Genomic DNA, 13,776 nt, shown 5'->3' with positions numbered 1-13,776 from the left:
GGGCTTTTCTGTGTAAGAGCCCCAGTGTCCTGGAACTCGACCAGGTTGACTGGGAACTCAGAGATCTGCCTCTACCTCCCAAGTGCTGAGACTGAAGTTGTGCATCACTACTGCTCGGCTTCCCCACTGCGTTTTCAGTGCAGGCACACTCAGACATTAGAGCGGACGTTCAGTGGTGACACCCTGCAATATTATTAGATTGTGTGAACTGCGTAGAGAACATGAGACAGTATCAGGCCATCCCTTGCCACAGGTCCTACATTTAACACGTGTTAAATGACGAAAGTGGAATTCCTCTTTAACATGAGAGATATGAATCGCTGTCCACGTAACACAGGTGTCTCTGTCCCCCATGTCCTTCTCCACTCCCTGTGTGTGCAGTGACCTCCTGGGCTTCCCACCTTTAGTGCACCTTCTGTTGCACAGTGCCTGTAGCCACAACACTAGTCAGAAGTAACACTGGGGGCCAGTAGGTACCTCAGTGGAGGAGCTTCTCTTTCAGGATAGATTTGAGGCATAGAACGCTGCTTCCTCTCCTTCCCTCATAACCCCCTTGAAAATTGAAAAATTTCTTTCATTTTGGCCAACTTCGCCTGTGCTTGACTTGTTCATCAAGGCCTGGAAGAAAGGCATAGAGACTGTGTGGCCAAGGCCTGGAGCTGTGCGAAACAGTCTGGTGCCTGGATGGGTAACAAACAAGGCTGTCATGTGTCCGCTCTGTGACAGGCCTGTTTCCCCAAAGGATACTTTGAAGAAGGTGAAATGACTCCATACATGCAAAGTGCCCAGAGCGGAGCCCAGCATGTGTGGTAAGTGTTGCTGTCCACATATTAGAATCACCTAGGGAGAGACTGAGGAAAAGGAGATGGGTGTGGGTGTGGTGGCGCATACCTCTACTAAACTGGAATTCATCTTGGTCTACATAGCAAGCTCCAGGATAGCCAGGACTGTGATAGAGTAAGAGACCCTGACTCAGAACACTGAAAAACAGAAAGAAAGAAACAAACTCAAACACTAAGTGGGCATTAAGAATTGCAGTCCCCAGGATTGGAGAGATGGTTCACTGGTGAAGAGGACTGACCGCTCTTCCAGAGGACCATGTTCTGTTTTTAGCCCAGACACGGCAGCTCACAGCCAACTAGACCTTCCTCTGGTCTCCATGGGCACTAGACACACACATGCAAGAAAAGCACCCAGAATCATAAATATAAAATAAAATTAAATGAAAACAACAAAGCCCCCAGATCTCTCATCCTAATGAAAATTAGGGCATGTGGAGGTTATAACCTCGTTAGTAGTCGTTGCCAGTTTCTAACGAAGGGGAAAAGGGATTTTTTGAGGTCTTTTATTCTGGGGTATTAAGTGAAAGACTCATCTGTCAGCTCCATAAGCAAGAGATGTTTCTGTAATGAATGGCCGCCTTTCACAGGCATCTTTGAAGTTGTCTGACCCTTTTCACTTTGAGGCCAGATGCAGTGCAATTTATAAAATTTAATTTCTTTAGATTTCTAATACGAGACTTCATCCAGCTGGCGTTGATTGACTGAGTGCCTTTTAACACTTTTTGGAGAATGTCTTTAAGGTCTCTTCCCTTTTCATACTAAAAGCTTATCACCTGCACCTCAGCCTCCCTCCGAGGCCTTCCTTTTGTGTGGTGAGCGTTTGTCAACCATTGTGATTTACGGTGGGAAAGGGAACAAGAAATAATTTCTTCTTAAAAATTGCAGCATCCACTGGTGGAAGGGACTTGAACTTAACCAGTCCGGGGGCGGGCGGGGTCAGGAACCAGTGATCCCTTCGGCTGAGTGAAAGGTGGATGGCTTTCTCTCACATTGCATATGGGACCTCTTCTTTATTTAGGGAGTTGATGGCCACATGTCAACGAGGCAGCTGAGGTTAGTTGGAGATTGTAGCCCTTTTGAATCAAAACCTAACGGGAAGGAAAATGGCTTTCAGAGATGGTTTCTATGGAGCTAACCCGAGGCGGGTTGGAGCTCCAGGAAGGACTCCTGGCCTGGGTGCCATCCTCCACAAAGCTCTGGGAGAGGTGCTGAGACCTCTTCAAGACTGTGGTTCCTAGCCAAGCCCCAGGAGTCTCCATGCTTATCTTCCCCCTCCACAGGGCTAACCTGAGCCTTCATGGACCTTTCTCACTTTCTTTCCTTGTGGAGAAACTAGAGGAGACTTGTTGAGCTTCCAGACATGGCCGTCAACATTGCTGCCTCTCTTGCATCGTGGTTAGTATGCTTGACTTTGTCCGTTATGGTTGGCACGGAGAAGATACTTGGGGATATGTGTAGAGTGAAAACATCACGACTGCTCGTACAAGAGAAAAAGAGAAAGTTCTGTGTCGTTAGGTCCTTCAGATTTGCAAGCCCCCAAACCCAGTGAGAACTGTCCGTTGTATGCTTAAATGTGCAGATGATCTGGTAGAGCTGTGATTGGACAATAGGATCTGATCTACTGGAAGCAGACTTGGGGCCCCAAGGAGGCCTTTATGTTCGCATCCTTCTTGGGTTCTGTGTGTATAGCTCTTCCTTCCTGGCTTCAGACAGGCGGGACTCCGGGAACATGTATTTTACAGACTTTGAGACTAAGTAGGTTGTAGACTTTGTCTTTGGCCAGCTCCTTCATAGGAAGGTAGGGAGGGAGTGTTAGGGGACTATGCCAGACTTTATGGCTCACTTTAAGAGGAGGGTTTCTAGTTTCTGTGACCCACTTTGGGAAGGAGTTCTGACATCATGACTGACTGTGGGGAAGAATGAAAGTGGGGGAAGGAAGGAGGGAAGGAAGGCAGGATGTCAGAGCTTTGCTGTTAGGCCTTTCATTGCCAAATCTAGGCTGTCTGAGCCCCAACACTAGCTCATGTTCCTTCTTCTGTTGGAAAAATCTGGTTGTAACCCCATTTCTGCAACTCACTGACCCTAAAGACCCAGGGCCAGTTCCCCCATTGCTCAGGACTTGCATTTTAATTGAGCATATTCAGTTCGTTAAAGACTTCATAAAAATAATAGTCTTTAAATTTTATTTTATTACTTGTATCTGTGTGTACGTGTGCATGTGGCTACCTACTAAGACCAAAAGAGGATGCTGTGTCCCCGGGAACTGAAGTGTAGACAGTTTTGAGATGCCTGATGTGTGTGCTAGGTACCAAACGCAGGTCCTCTGCAAGAAGCACCAAGTGCTCTTAATGGCTGAACTCTCTCTCTAGCCCCTCAAAATGAGTCTTGTTTGTTTGTTTGAGGTGTAAAAATTACAGATGATAGCATCATGCTCCTTCAGAAATGTCTGTTGATGTGGAAATGAGAAAGCATACTTGGTTGGGGAAGGGGGTCTGATAATGCAGGCTATCCCAGGCTGCTGGGCAAAGCAGGAGTGTCAATAACATAAGGTTAAGGAAAGCCTCTAAGAGAGGGAGATCCTGGGATGGAGTTTGCATTTGCTCACTTTCTCTAACCGGCCTCTCTGGTCCTCACTGTCAGCGCTGTAGGAGGAGTGGTGGTGCCCCTGTTCTAGTCAGGAGTGTCCTGCCGCCTGGGTGAAGGTGACCTTTGCTTAGAGAGGACCCCTCGGGAGCTAGCAGGGTTTTCTGCGGGACAGGGGTTCCGCCTTTGCGCTGGCCTTGCAGGAATGCAGCTCTTGGTTATTTCTGGAGCTGAACTTGTCCCGGTTTGAGGAAGAATGCATTGATTTCAGACTTGGGCTTTTCTGTCATTGCCCTGATCTGTTTTGTGTGCATATTTGAAATACCAAAACAAAGTCTCCTTGTAGCCAGTGGAGAACAGATCTGTTTTTCATGTATGAACCAGAGTGCTCTGACCATAAATTTGGCAATTAGTAGCTGGTACCAGAGGAATTTTAAAATAACTAATCAGAACTTTGTGGAAAGACTTAACCATCCACTGTGTTTTCCTTCCCCTGATAACCCTCTTAATTATTTGCATAAAAACATTTGCTCTGTGTAAAGAACGTTGAGGTGCTGTGGGGAATTTGTAGAACTGAGTATTTTTCACCTACAAAAATACAGCAGTAGAAATGGACTGTGCAAACCTGGAGACCCCGAGGAGAAGGCATTGTTAAAAGTTGGACTGAACTCAGGGAATAGGAAAAGGCTATTGTACACAGAAGGAAGTAGAAAAGTCACTTTCCCCCCAAAAAAAAGTAAAGTTTCCTTTTGGCCCAGTAATATCAAGATGAGAGCTCCTCTTTACAAACTGAACAGTCATGTTTAGCAGCCTGAGATATACTTAATACTTAGGCTGACAGTGACGTCATAATAAGGAGTTTCTATTCAATTTGTTAAATATTGGATGCGTGTGAATGAGTGTGTGTGTGTGTGTGTGTGCGTGTGTGTGCAGGTGTGCATGCTAGAGAAAAATGTTGGGTGTCCTGTGCTGTCGCTTTCTGCCCTGTTCCTTTGACGACAGGATCTCTCACCGAACCCAGAGGTAGGCTGGCAGCTGGCAAGTTCCAGTGATCATCTGTCTCTGTCTGAGTGCTAGCATTAAAGAAGTGTAGGACCACACTGTTTTTTTTTTTTTTTAATGTAGGTGCAGAGGATTTGAACTCAGGTCCTCAAGTGCTCTTGGTCATTGATCCTTCTCTACAGCCCTCATTTGTTAAACACTTGAGTTTAAATTCATGCCCTGAAACTTTAAGAAACATTCATTGACTTACATTTTTTTTTTACCTGTCACGTGAATGAACATTTGGTCTGTGTGTATTCCTGTGCACTGCATGCATGCACCTGCTGTTCAGAGTCCAGAAGAGGTGGTGTTGGATCTTCCTCAACTGGACTTGCAGCCGGCTATATGACCTGCTGCATAGGTGCTCACAGCCAAGCCCAGCTGCTCTGCAGCAGCAGGGAGTGCTCTCAGCTACTGAGCCATCCCTTCAGCTCTACTTTATTTGGACCAGGGAGACGAAGCATCTTCAGAGAGTTTTGCTTTGAGCAGATGTGGGTGGAGAGGAGATGCTCCTTGAGCTGAGATGTGTAGAGCATGGGCTGGAGAGATGGCTCAGAGGTTAAGAGCGTTGCCTGCTCTTCCAAAGGTCCTGAGTTCAATTCCCAGCAACCACATGGTGGCTCACAACCATCTGTAATGAGGTCTGGTGCCCTCTTCTGGCCTGCGGGTATGCACACAGACAGAATATTGTATACATAATAAATATAAAAAAAAAGAAATGTGTAGAGCATAAGATTTTAGGTGTTTGGGATAACTGGACTGACACATGCAGGCTAATTTAGGTGTGGACACGAGGGGGTCCTAAGAAATGCAGCCTATTCTTAGCCGACTCTCATCCCCTGATGTCCTATGAATTTGACTGAGTTTTGGTGTATTCCTTGCAAGCGAGACTATATAGGAATGTTCTCTTTCCATTTTAAACTGCTATAAATGTTGGCTAATTGCTTTATCTGGGGGGAAGTTGCTCATCTATGTTCATGTGAGCCTGGTTAAATCTGTCAACAAATACTGAGAACAGAGTGGGTGCGTGGAGCCTGTGTTCTGGCTTCTGTTTGTGTCTGTTAGAGAATAAACACAGTCCCTACCCTCTGCTAGGAAATTGTCTCAACCCTGCATAGACGGGCAGCATGCATGCCGCTTCAGAAGCAAGCTCTTTTTTTTTTCCTATTAATTAATTTATTTATTTATTAAAGATTTCTGCCTCCTCCCCGTAGAAGCAAGCTCTTTATAGCTAGTATGGCTCCAAGACTTGAAGTGATTGACAGCTGTGATGGATTTTATCTTCCTTTGAATTTTTCTTGTTGATTTCCTAGGGTGTTCTGTTCTATGACAGAGAGAGTACACCATGCAGAGCAGAGTTTCTGCTGTCTGACACACGGGTGTTGTGGTCTTTCCTCAGAGACTTGATGGAACTAAAGGAGAAATACCGAAAGTGAAACTTTTGATGATTAGTTTATCTTCTAGAGAATTTTGGTGCGTTTTTTTCTTTTTGTGTGAGCATATACGTGTTTGCGTATATGATGTGCATGCGTGTGTGTGAGTGTGAGTGAGTGAGTGTGTGTGGTGTCAGTTGTCATCTGCCTTGAGGTAGGCCTCCTATTTATTACTACAGACAACAGACTAGCTGGCTATGACCTTCCGGAGATCCTCCTCTCTCTGTTCCAGTATAGGAACACGGGGGCTGCAAATGTACTCTGTCCCGTATGACTTTTCTGGCTTTCCGTGGGTTCTAGGGACTGGAGCTCAAGTCTTCATACTTATATGTGACAAGTACACTATCCACTGAGCTGAAGTCAGTGCTAGCCTGGCTTGTGATTATGACTTCTTTTTTAATTTTGGGCCAGACAAATTTTGCATGACTCAGTTGGATTTTTGTTGATTTCAGAATTTAATTCCTGGGGAGTCTTTATTTTCCCACCTTTACTGTGGTGTGTGTTTGCGTGCATGCCCGCGCGTGGTGTGTGTGTGTGTGTGTGTGTGTGTGTGTGTGTGTACATATGCACATACGCTATGATAGTGAGTAGTATAGTTATTTTGTACTCACATATGATTCATTTTTCCATGTCATTGTTTGGACAGCTTTTAGAATACAATTTAAACTTTCCCCCAAGTCAGCTCTTTGTGGAAGAGTGGGGACCCAGGAGAGAAATCTACAGTTGATACCTGATAGCCTGTTACCCCTAAGACTGCTGACATAGGTCTAACTGTCCTAAAAACAGCTGAGCTCCCGACACAGGCCAGCGGGATGTCTGGAACGGGGTGCCAAAAATCAATGTCACCTAGACCTTACTCTGTAGCATGGTAGTTCTGCCGCAGATTCGGAATGACCTGATGGCCAATTAAGGGCAGCTTTGTGGACATACTGTGACCTTTACTTGAGATGGCCAGAGGGTCAGGCACAGGCCTCTCTGCGAGAGCCACCATGGCACGTGTTGAGGGGTCTAGGCCAAGCTTATGGAATGGTTGATTTGAACAACGGACAGTTGATTTGAAGATGAAATGTGTGTGTCTATCAAGCTTCTATTTTTTTTTTAAATATTTGCTCTCGCCTCCTTTAAATTAAAAACAAGCAATCAAATCCAAAAACTCTTTAGAGAAAGTCTTGCTAACCAGCCCAGGCTGACCTGAAACTGGTGATCCTCCTGCCTCAGCCTCCTGACTACTGGGATTACAGACGTGTGCCACCATGTCTGGCTTTCATGGCCTTTTAAAAGGACCACATCACTTTGCCCTGTCTTGAGCATGACTATCAGGAGAAATTTGTGTTTTCTATGGGGCTCCATATGGGGAGATACTGTGTGACTCAAGAAGCACTTCAGAGGCAGAATTGGGCCTGAGCCATTCTCCTTTTGTGTGTAAAGCCTTGTTTGTAGGAAGGTTCAACCCCAAGAACCGCTCTGGCTTCCTAGATATCCTCCTCCTCAGATAGTTCAGTTTTGTTTGTTTGCCCAAAGCTCTCCCTGATCTGAGCCGAGAGGCCAGCCAGCCACTGGCAGCCTGCTGAGGAGGATGAGCCAGCTAAGGGGCGCTGAGCCCAGCTGCAACTCTGCATATTTGGGGTCAGGCCTTGCTGTTAATTAGCTGAGTGACCCCCGGGTGGACTCAGTCTCCCAGGGTCTGTTTCTTTGTTGGTAAAACAAAGGCTTGGAAAAATAAATACAGGCACAGACCACGTGATAAGAAAGGTCACTCTGCTTGCTATGTGGTGGCTCTGGGGATGGCGGCACGTTGAGACCCCTGATCCTTCTCAGTGAGGGCCACAAAACTGCTTTACTCCGAGCATTGAGATGTAGCTTGTTGAGGCCACCTGAAGCTCTCAAGTTAGGCGGGTTTGGGATTCCTTCTCTAGTGGAAGTTGCCTCATGCTCCCCCCACCCCCCTCGCGCCCCATCCTTTTGGGCTTGGCACTGCTTGCATGCCTTCTGCCTTCTTCTTGGTGCATGGGCTTCATGAGGAAATAATAGCCCCATTGTTTCTTGTTGTAGAGATGGTTTCCAGTTTCATCTTAATCCTGGGCCATTGTGTTGTTTTTACAAACTCAGTTCAACACCCCCCCCCCCCTGTGCAAAATGCAGTTCATTCTTTTAAAGGACTCAGCAGCCATCCACAGGCGGATTCTCCTCATCTCCTTCCCAAAGTCATAACTATATATAGTAAAAATGCACGGGAGTGTTGCACTGTTTAATTGGGCCACCTGGCATCAGGGTTAAAATGGGTTCCATCTGTATTTGGTTTGCAAATGCTTCCGAGGTATGTTCCAATCCAGTAACCTTCCAGAGTGGTGTCTGTGGTTTGGTGGCACCTGTAAAAAAGCATTTCTTTTAACCGTGTAGTTTCTCTCTTATTAATCATATCTTTGTGATTTCGCGTTTCCTTCTTGTTTCCATGAGCTAGGGCTGGCAGGTCTATATCACCTTGCCAAGTACCTTACTACTAGTAATGGGCCCAGTTTAGCCTCATAACCCTGATCAGACGCGGAATGCGGAGAATGCACTGCCTGTGCCGGCTGTCACTTTTCTAACCTGGCTGTGAACTCCTGATGTCTTCATTGAAAGCTCTATTGCATTCCTGGTGTCTCTGCCCCGTAGTTTCCCACTGCATGTTTATTCATAGGGAATTCATATAAATCTCAAGGTACTTCTGGGTTATCCTAACTAATCTTTTTCTGAACATGAATTACACATGAGGTCATTTTGCAAGCGATAGTCCCAGTGTCTCCTACATTTAACTCCTCCCCTTTTCTCTTCAGAAACAGAAGAGTGTTGACAATGTTGAAGGCTGTGCTGAAGAAGAGCCGAGAGGGAGGAAAGGGAAGCAAGAAGGAAACAGGTATGTGCACCAAGTTGAGTTGAGCTCTTTTGGGGGTTATGGCAGGCAGCCCTGGGCAGCCAGATCCCACCACTACAGGCTAGGTAGGTGCATGGCTGTGGAACCAACCCGGAGACACTCAGAAACCAAACAGTGTTCTGGAGTGCATTCTACGCATTCTGCGTCTGATCAGGGTTATGAGGGCTCTGTAGTTCTTAAGTTTCTTGTTTTTTTTAAATGAGACACAATGTTGGAAATAAGCTTCAATTTTGAACCAAATCCTTCCCTGAAAGATGTTAAAGGTTCATAATTTTAAAAGTCGTTCAGATTCAGAAGCACAGTTAAAGACGTTGAAGGATAGCAGTTGTGTTTAGGAGTTTGATTTCTAGGAAGCCCCTTTCCTGGTCCCACACGGAGTTGAATTTTATGTCTGACCAACTGTTGCCTGACTGGTTCTTGTGTTTTGGGGTATCAGATTTTATTCCTAACAGGTGTAGCCCCACTTCATGCCAGACTGCTCACTCAGTGGGAGGAGAGCGGTTTAACTTGGCTTGGGTTTCCCTCCTGTCTGTAGTGTTTTGGTGCCTATTTGGCCATTGTGACCCGAGTGGCATCACATTCCATGTGGTCACCTCCTCTAAGGTTGTTCTGGCCACGGTCAGTCTCTTCTTCGTCCCAGTTTCTCTTGATAGAAAGTCTATGCTTCGTGTGTTTGTATTCACAGTTCAAAGGAGCTTTTGGAGCTGCCCTGCAGTCCTCTCTTTCAGCTCGTGTGAAATCTACTCTTGTTGGCAAGTGGCGCCTTTTAAAATGACTTAATGTCAAGTAATATTTCAGTTTTCGTTTCTGTGACGGCATCATAGATAAATAAACTTAGCATCATCAATTATAATTAACTTGTAATTCAAAAGGCCTTATACATTGTTGATTTGTCTCTATGCTTTTTATAAAGGGCTCTGTAGACCTCTGGATATTTTGGCTATGTGGACCTAGATAAAGTTTCTGCTTATTACTAATTATCCCTTAAACAGAGCCTGCAAAGTGGCAATCTCACCTCAACAGTGGATCCTTTATTACATGGTTGCTGTTAGGATTCTATTACACGCTTCTCATTACTGCCTGGGTAAACAGATACAAAGAATAGAAGGAAGCAGATTTTAATGATATAAACAGAAGACTGCATAGTTATCTCATAACCTTAGAAAATCAACCCCTAGCTTTGAATAATTAATTAGAATTGTTACTATGGAGAAATTTTAGTTCACATAATTTCTTTCCCAGGGCACATTCATCTTCTGCTGGGTCAGGGCCAAAATGTCTTTCTCATTATTTTTCTGAAAGCAGTTAATTTTTTTTTCAAAGTTTTGGCTCATCTGATACTAATTCTGGAGACTTTATTTGTTGCCTTCGAGACCTTTGTAATTTTTAGCATAAATGTAGACAGCTTAGGTCTTGGGATGGAGCTGCCAAGCAAGCAGGTACCCACCCCCACTCCCTTCCAGGACCAGGGGTCTGCAAGCCAAACCACCTATAGAGTAACAGCATCTCTCAACAAAGACTGTCCTCTTCCAGGGTGCCAGGACCATGGGAAATAAGTTGAAATGATGTTCGGCACCTGTGCCTTCAGGCAGGCCAGACAGCAAGCATAGTTTGCCTTTGAAAGGTTTCCAGTTTCAAAACATGGGACTTGGGGCTTAGGTCTCCCTTTGGCCTTTTGAGAGGAACTACTGCTTTTTCTCTGAGTCCTGTCTTTATCACAGTTCCCACACTCTGGGTTTTTCACTCGGGCACACTGGCTTGAAAACATAATGGGAACATTTTGTATAAAGCATCTGTATGGTCTGTGTTCCTTGCTGTTAACTGGAACCTGGTTTGTGTCATGTTGGGAACAAAGCAGTTGGGATTTTACATCCAGATGAAGTCATGTGAAAAGATTTGGGTAAATACTTGGGTTTTGACAACTTCTATGTTGAGTTCTGTGCCAGCTCATCGTCTCAGTGAATCCCAGCTGAGTCTCTGAGTTAACGCTAGCGGCCTGAGACAGCTGTGAGACTTGGTAACCAACCACTCCTCCTCCAGCATGTGCAGGCTTTGCAGCGCTCTTTGCTTATTTTTGTTTTTGTTTTGTTTTTTTTTTTCGAGGCAGGGTTTCTCTTTGTAGCCTGGGCTGTCCTGGAACTCATAGACCATGCTGACCTTAAACTCACAGAGATCCACCTGCCTCTGTCTCCCAAGTGCTGGGACTAAAGGCGTGTGCCCCCTCTGCCTGATTGTTTTATTTTTGGTGCTGTTTTTGAGGCAAAGTTTCTGGTGAGCAGCCCAGCCTGGCCTTGAGTTTATGCTCTATCTGCCTCTGCCTCCCAGTTGCCGGGATCACAGCCCTGTGCTTGCCACACCAGGCTAAATGTTACTAGTTCTGACTCACAGCCACAGCTAAGGGTTCAGCCTAGGGCTGTCAACTCCTAGTGCATTCTGCAGATGAGCTGTATCCCCAGTATTGAAAAGGCTTTTTTCCAGCTTCAGTCCCTAAAAGAATATATCCGACGTATCTACCTTAAGCTGTGTGGAAAAAAAATTAGCAAGTGTTGACACTCAAATTATATTTATATATAAATCTCATAAAATGTGAGATTGAATCCCATTGACGGAACTCTAAAATTAGCAAAATTCTTTTTAAAAATGATTATGCATTTCCATCTATGCTGGTAGATGGGCAAAATCTTAGTTTCTGGAAACTGGAGAGGCATGTTGGGGAATGAAATCTCAAATTCTGAAGTGTTTTGGGGGTGCATGTTCTCTTTGCCCTTGTTGAAGTTCCGTCAGTAAAAAATGAGCCACATCTGTCTCTTGGCCTTGAACTAGGTCTGTGGGAGCAAAAATAAATATTAAAGGCTATCAAGATAGCTCACCTGGTACAGTGCTTGCTTCTAAGCCTGCAGGATGACTTGCATTTGATCCCCATTTCCACATTCTGGAAAGAGAATTAACTTCTGAAGCTTGTCCTTTAATGTGAGTGTGCACATTATATGTAAATACACACACACATATAAATACATATATATGGTGCACACATAATATATAAATATATATTTTAAAAACCAGTATTTAGCCACAGTAGAAGGGTGTGTTAGACAAAGATGTCTCCTTTTTTCTTCCCATTTTCATGGCAAAGTCTTGTTTTAAAATCAGCACATTAGGCTCCATCTTTATCCCAAAGCCCTTCAGAGAGGTTCGCCACCTACTACTTAATTTCTTGATTTCATCTGACCTATCTTACCAGATGGTTTTCATGCAACTCTTATTAAACTGTTATTAAATGGGTTAACTGCTGTATTCTACGGTCAGGAGTGTCTGATTTGAGAGCTGAACCTAACAAGAGTGTCGAGCACGTTAAACCAGCAGAGGAAGCCAGCCTCTCTTCTCTAGAGAAAATGAATAACGTTCCATGTTGAAACAGCAGAAGTCTTTAATAATAAATCTGCAAGCTTTATGCTGAAATAAATGATAAAACTTTATTGATGACTCAAGACTGAATAAAAATAAATATTAAATTCCTAGGTGTATGTATATATACACACACACACATATTTATTATTTCAAGCCAAGTAGTTCCCCTAAAATTATCTGTACCGTTCAATTACTTCCTGATGAAATCCCTCCTTTGTTGTTGATTCTTGTAGTCCTGGGGATCAAATCCTGGACCGCGAAATATGCTTCGTCACTGATAGAAGCCTGCCCTCAACACAATAGTTTGGTTTCGAGGGTAGCACGAATTCTAATTGGTATTGATAATAAAAACCCAGAGTCAGATACTAGGAGGTGAAAGCTGAGAGACCAGAGAAGCAGTGCAGCCAGCCACTAGAGAGACCTTGTACCTTTACCGAATCCTCAGACCAAAAGGGCGATCCTGTCCTCAGACTGCAGGGGCAATTCTCAGACTACATCTGTCTCTGCCAAACCTCAGACTGCACCGAACTCCCGTCTCCTTTCATCTTATATTCCTCTCTCTACCCAGCCAATACCGCTCCTGTCTCCACCTCCCTATGGCTGGGATTAAAGGCGTGGAATTCAAAACGCTGGGATCACCTTTGCAGGAGCTCCCCTTTCTCTTTTAGACAGATTAACTCTCGGTAGCCCAGGGTGGCCTTGAACTAACAGAGTTCCCTCTGCCTCTGTCCTGTGAGTTCTGGGATTAAAGGTATGTGCCACCACTCCCTGGCTTTTAGTGGTTTAGCTATGTATTCTGATCTTTAGGCAAGTTTTATTTGTTAAAATATAAAATACCAATACATTTGAGGACTTTTTTTTAAAGATTTTCAAAAGGGATAGTTTTAGGTTCACAAAAAAATTGACTAGACGATATGGCAGCTTCCCCCACGGGTATCCGACTTCTCCTATTGAAAACGGCCACACCAGAGTGCTCCGTTTGGTGTATTTGTTACACTGTCAATGATGGTGACACAAAGCTAGTTTACAGTAGGGCCATGGGTAGATGTCTATATCCTGTGGTCTAGAGAGAATATCGTAGTACCATATAGAACATTTCGACCTCATCCTGTGTGTTTCTTTATTTCCAACACAGCATAAAATTGATATAAAAATTCATCTGGAAGAGAGGGGGCTTAGGACTAGGCAAGGAGAACTGGAAATCATGGCAAGTACTTGTAGAACAGCTAAGCCTGGATCACATGCGTGGTTCTCTCTGCAAAGAAGCTGGGAGAGTGCGTGTAAATTTTTCATGTCTGTGGGGTCAGGTGCATTTTGCCTCCCATTAGGGAGGGTTCTTAAGTCAGAGACAATGGGAAGGTGTCTTTCCCCTCCAGACTGACTTGGTGTGTAGCTCGTGATAATAGCCAGCACTTAACGAGCAGCCAGCTCCGCTAGAGTTTTGTTGTTTTTGGTCTTGCTGTCAAGAAATGAAACATACTTTTATCTGATATCTAATCCAATTAAAGTTCACAGTAGATAATGTTTGTTTTTTTTTTTTTTGGTTTTGGTTTTG

The 13,776-nt window shown here is 44.5% G+C and overlaps 1 protein-coding gene across 1 annotated transcript in view; it reads left to right on the top strand.

The window, feature by feature from the left end:
* The window catches only part of Tanc1 (tetratricopeptide repeat, ankyrin repeat and coiled-coil containing 1), a 227,565-nt gene that overhangs the window by 79,106 nt on the left and 134,683 nt on the right, over nucleotides 1-13,776 (top strand). The window contains exon 3 of the mRNA XM_050121991.1: nucleotides 8,716-8,795. Coding sequence (XP_049977948.1) covers nucleotides 8,735-8,795 — 61 coding nt within the window. The 5' untranslated portion in view covers nucleotides 8,716-8,734. The remainder of the gene's footprint in view (nucleotides 1-8,715; nucleotides 8,796-13,776) is intronic.

Source organism: Alexandromys fortis, unplaced genomic scaffold (assembly GCF_014885135.2).
Source record: "Alexandromys fortis isolate MF-2015 unplaced genomic scaffold, M_Fortis_MF-2015_v1.1 scaffold_8_9099976_23576923, whole genome shotgun sequence".
NCBI classification, from domain to species: domain Eukaryota; kingdom Metazoa; phylum Chordata; class Mammalia; order Rodentia; family Cricetidae; genus Alexandromys; species Alexandromys fortis.
This window is presented reverse-complemented; position numbering and strand designations above follow the sequence as displayed.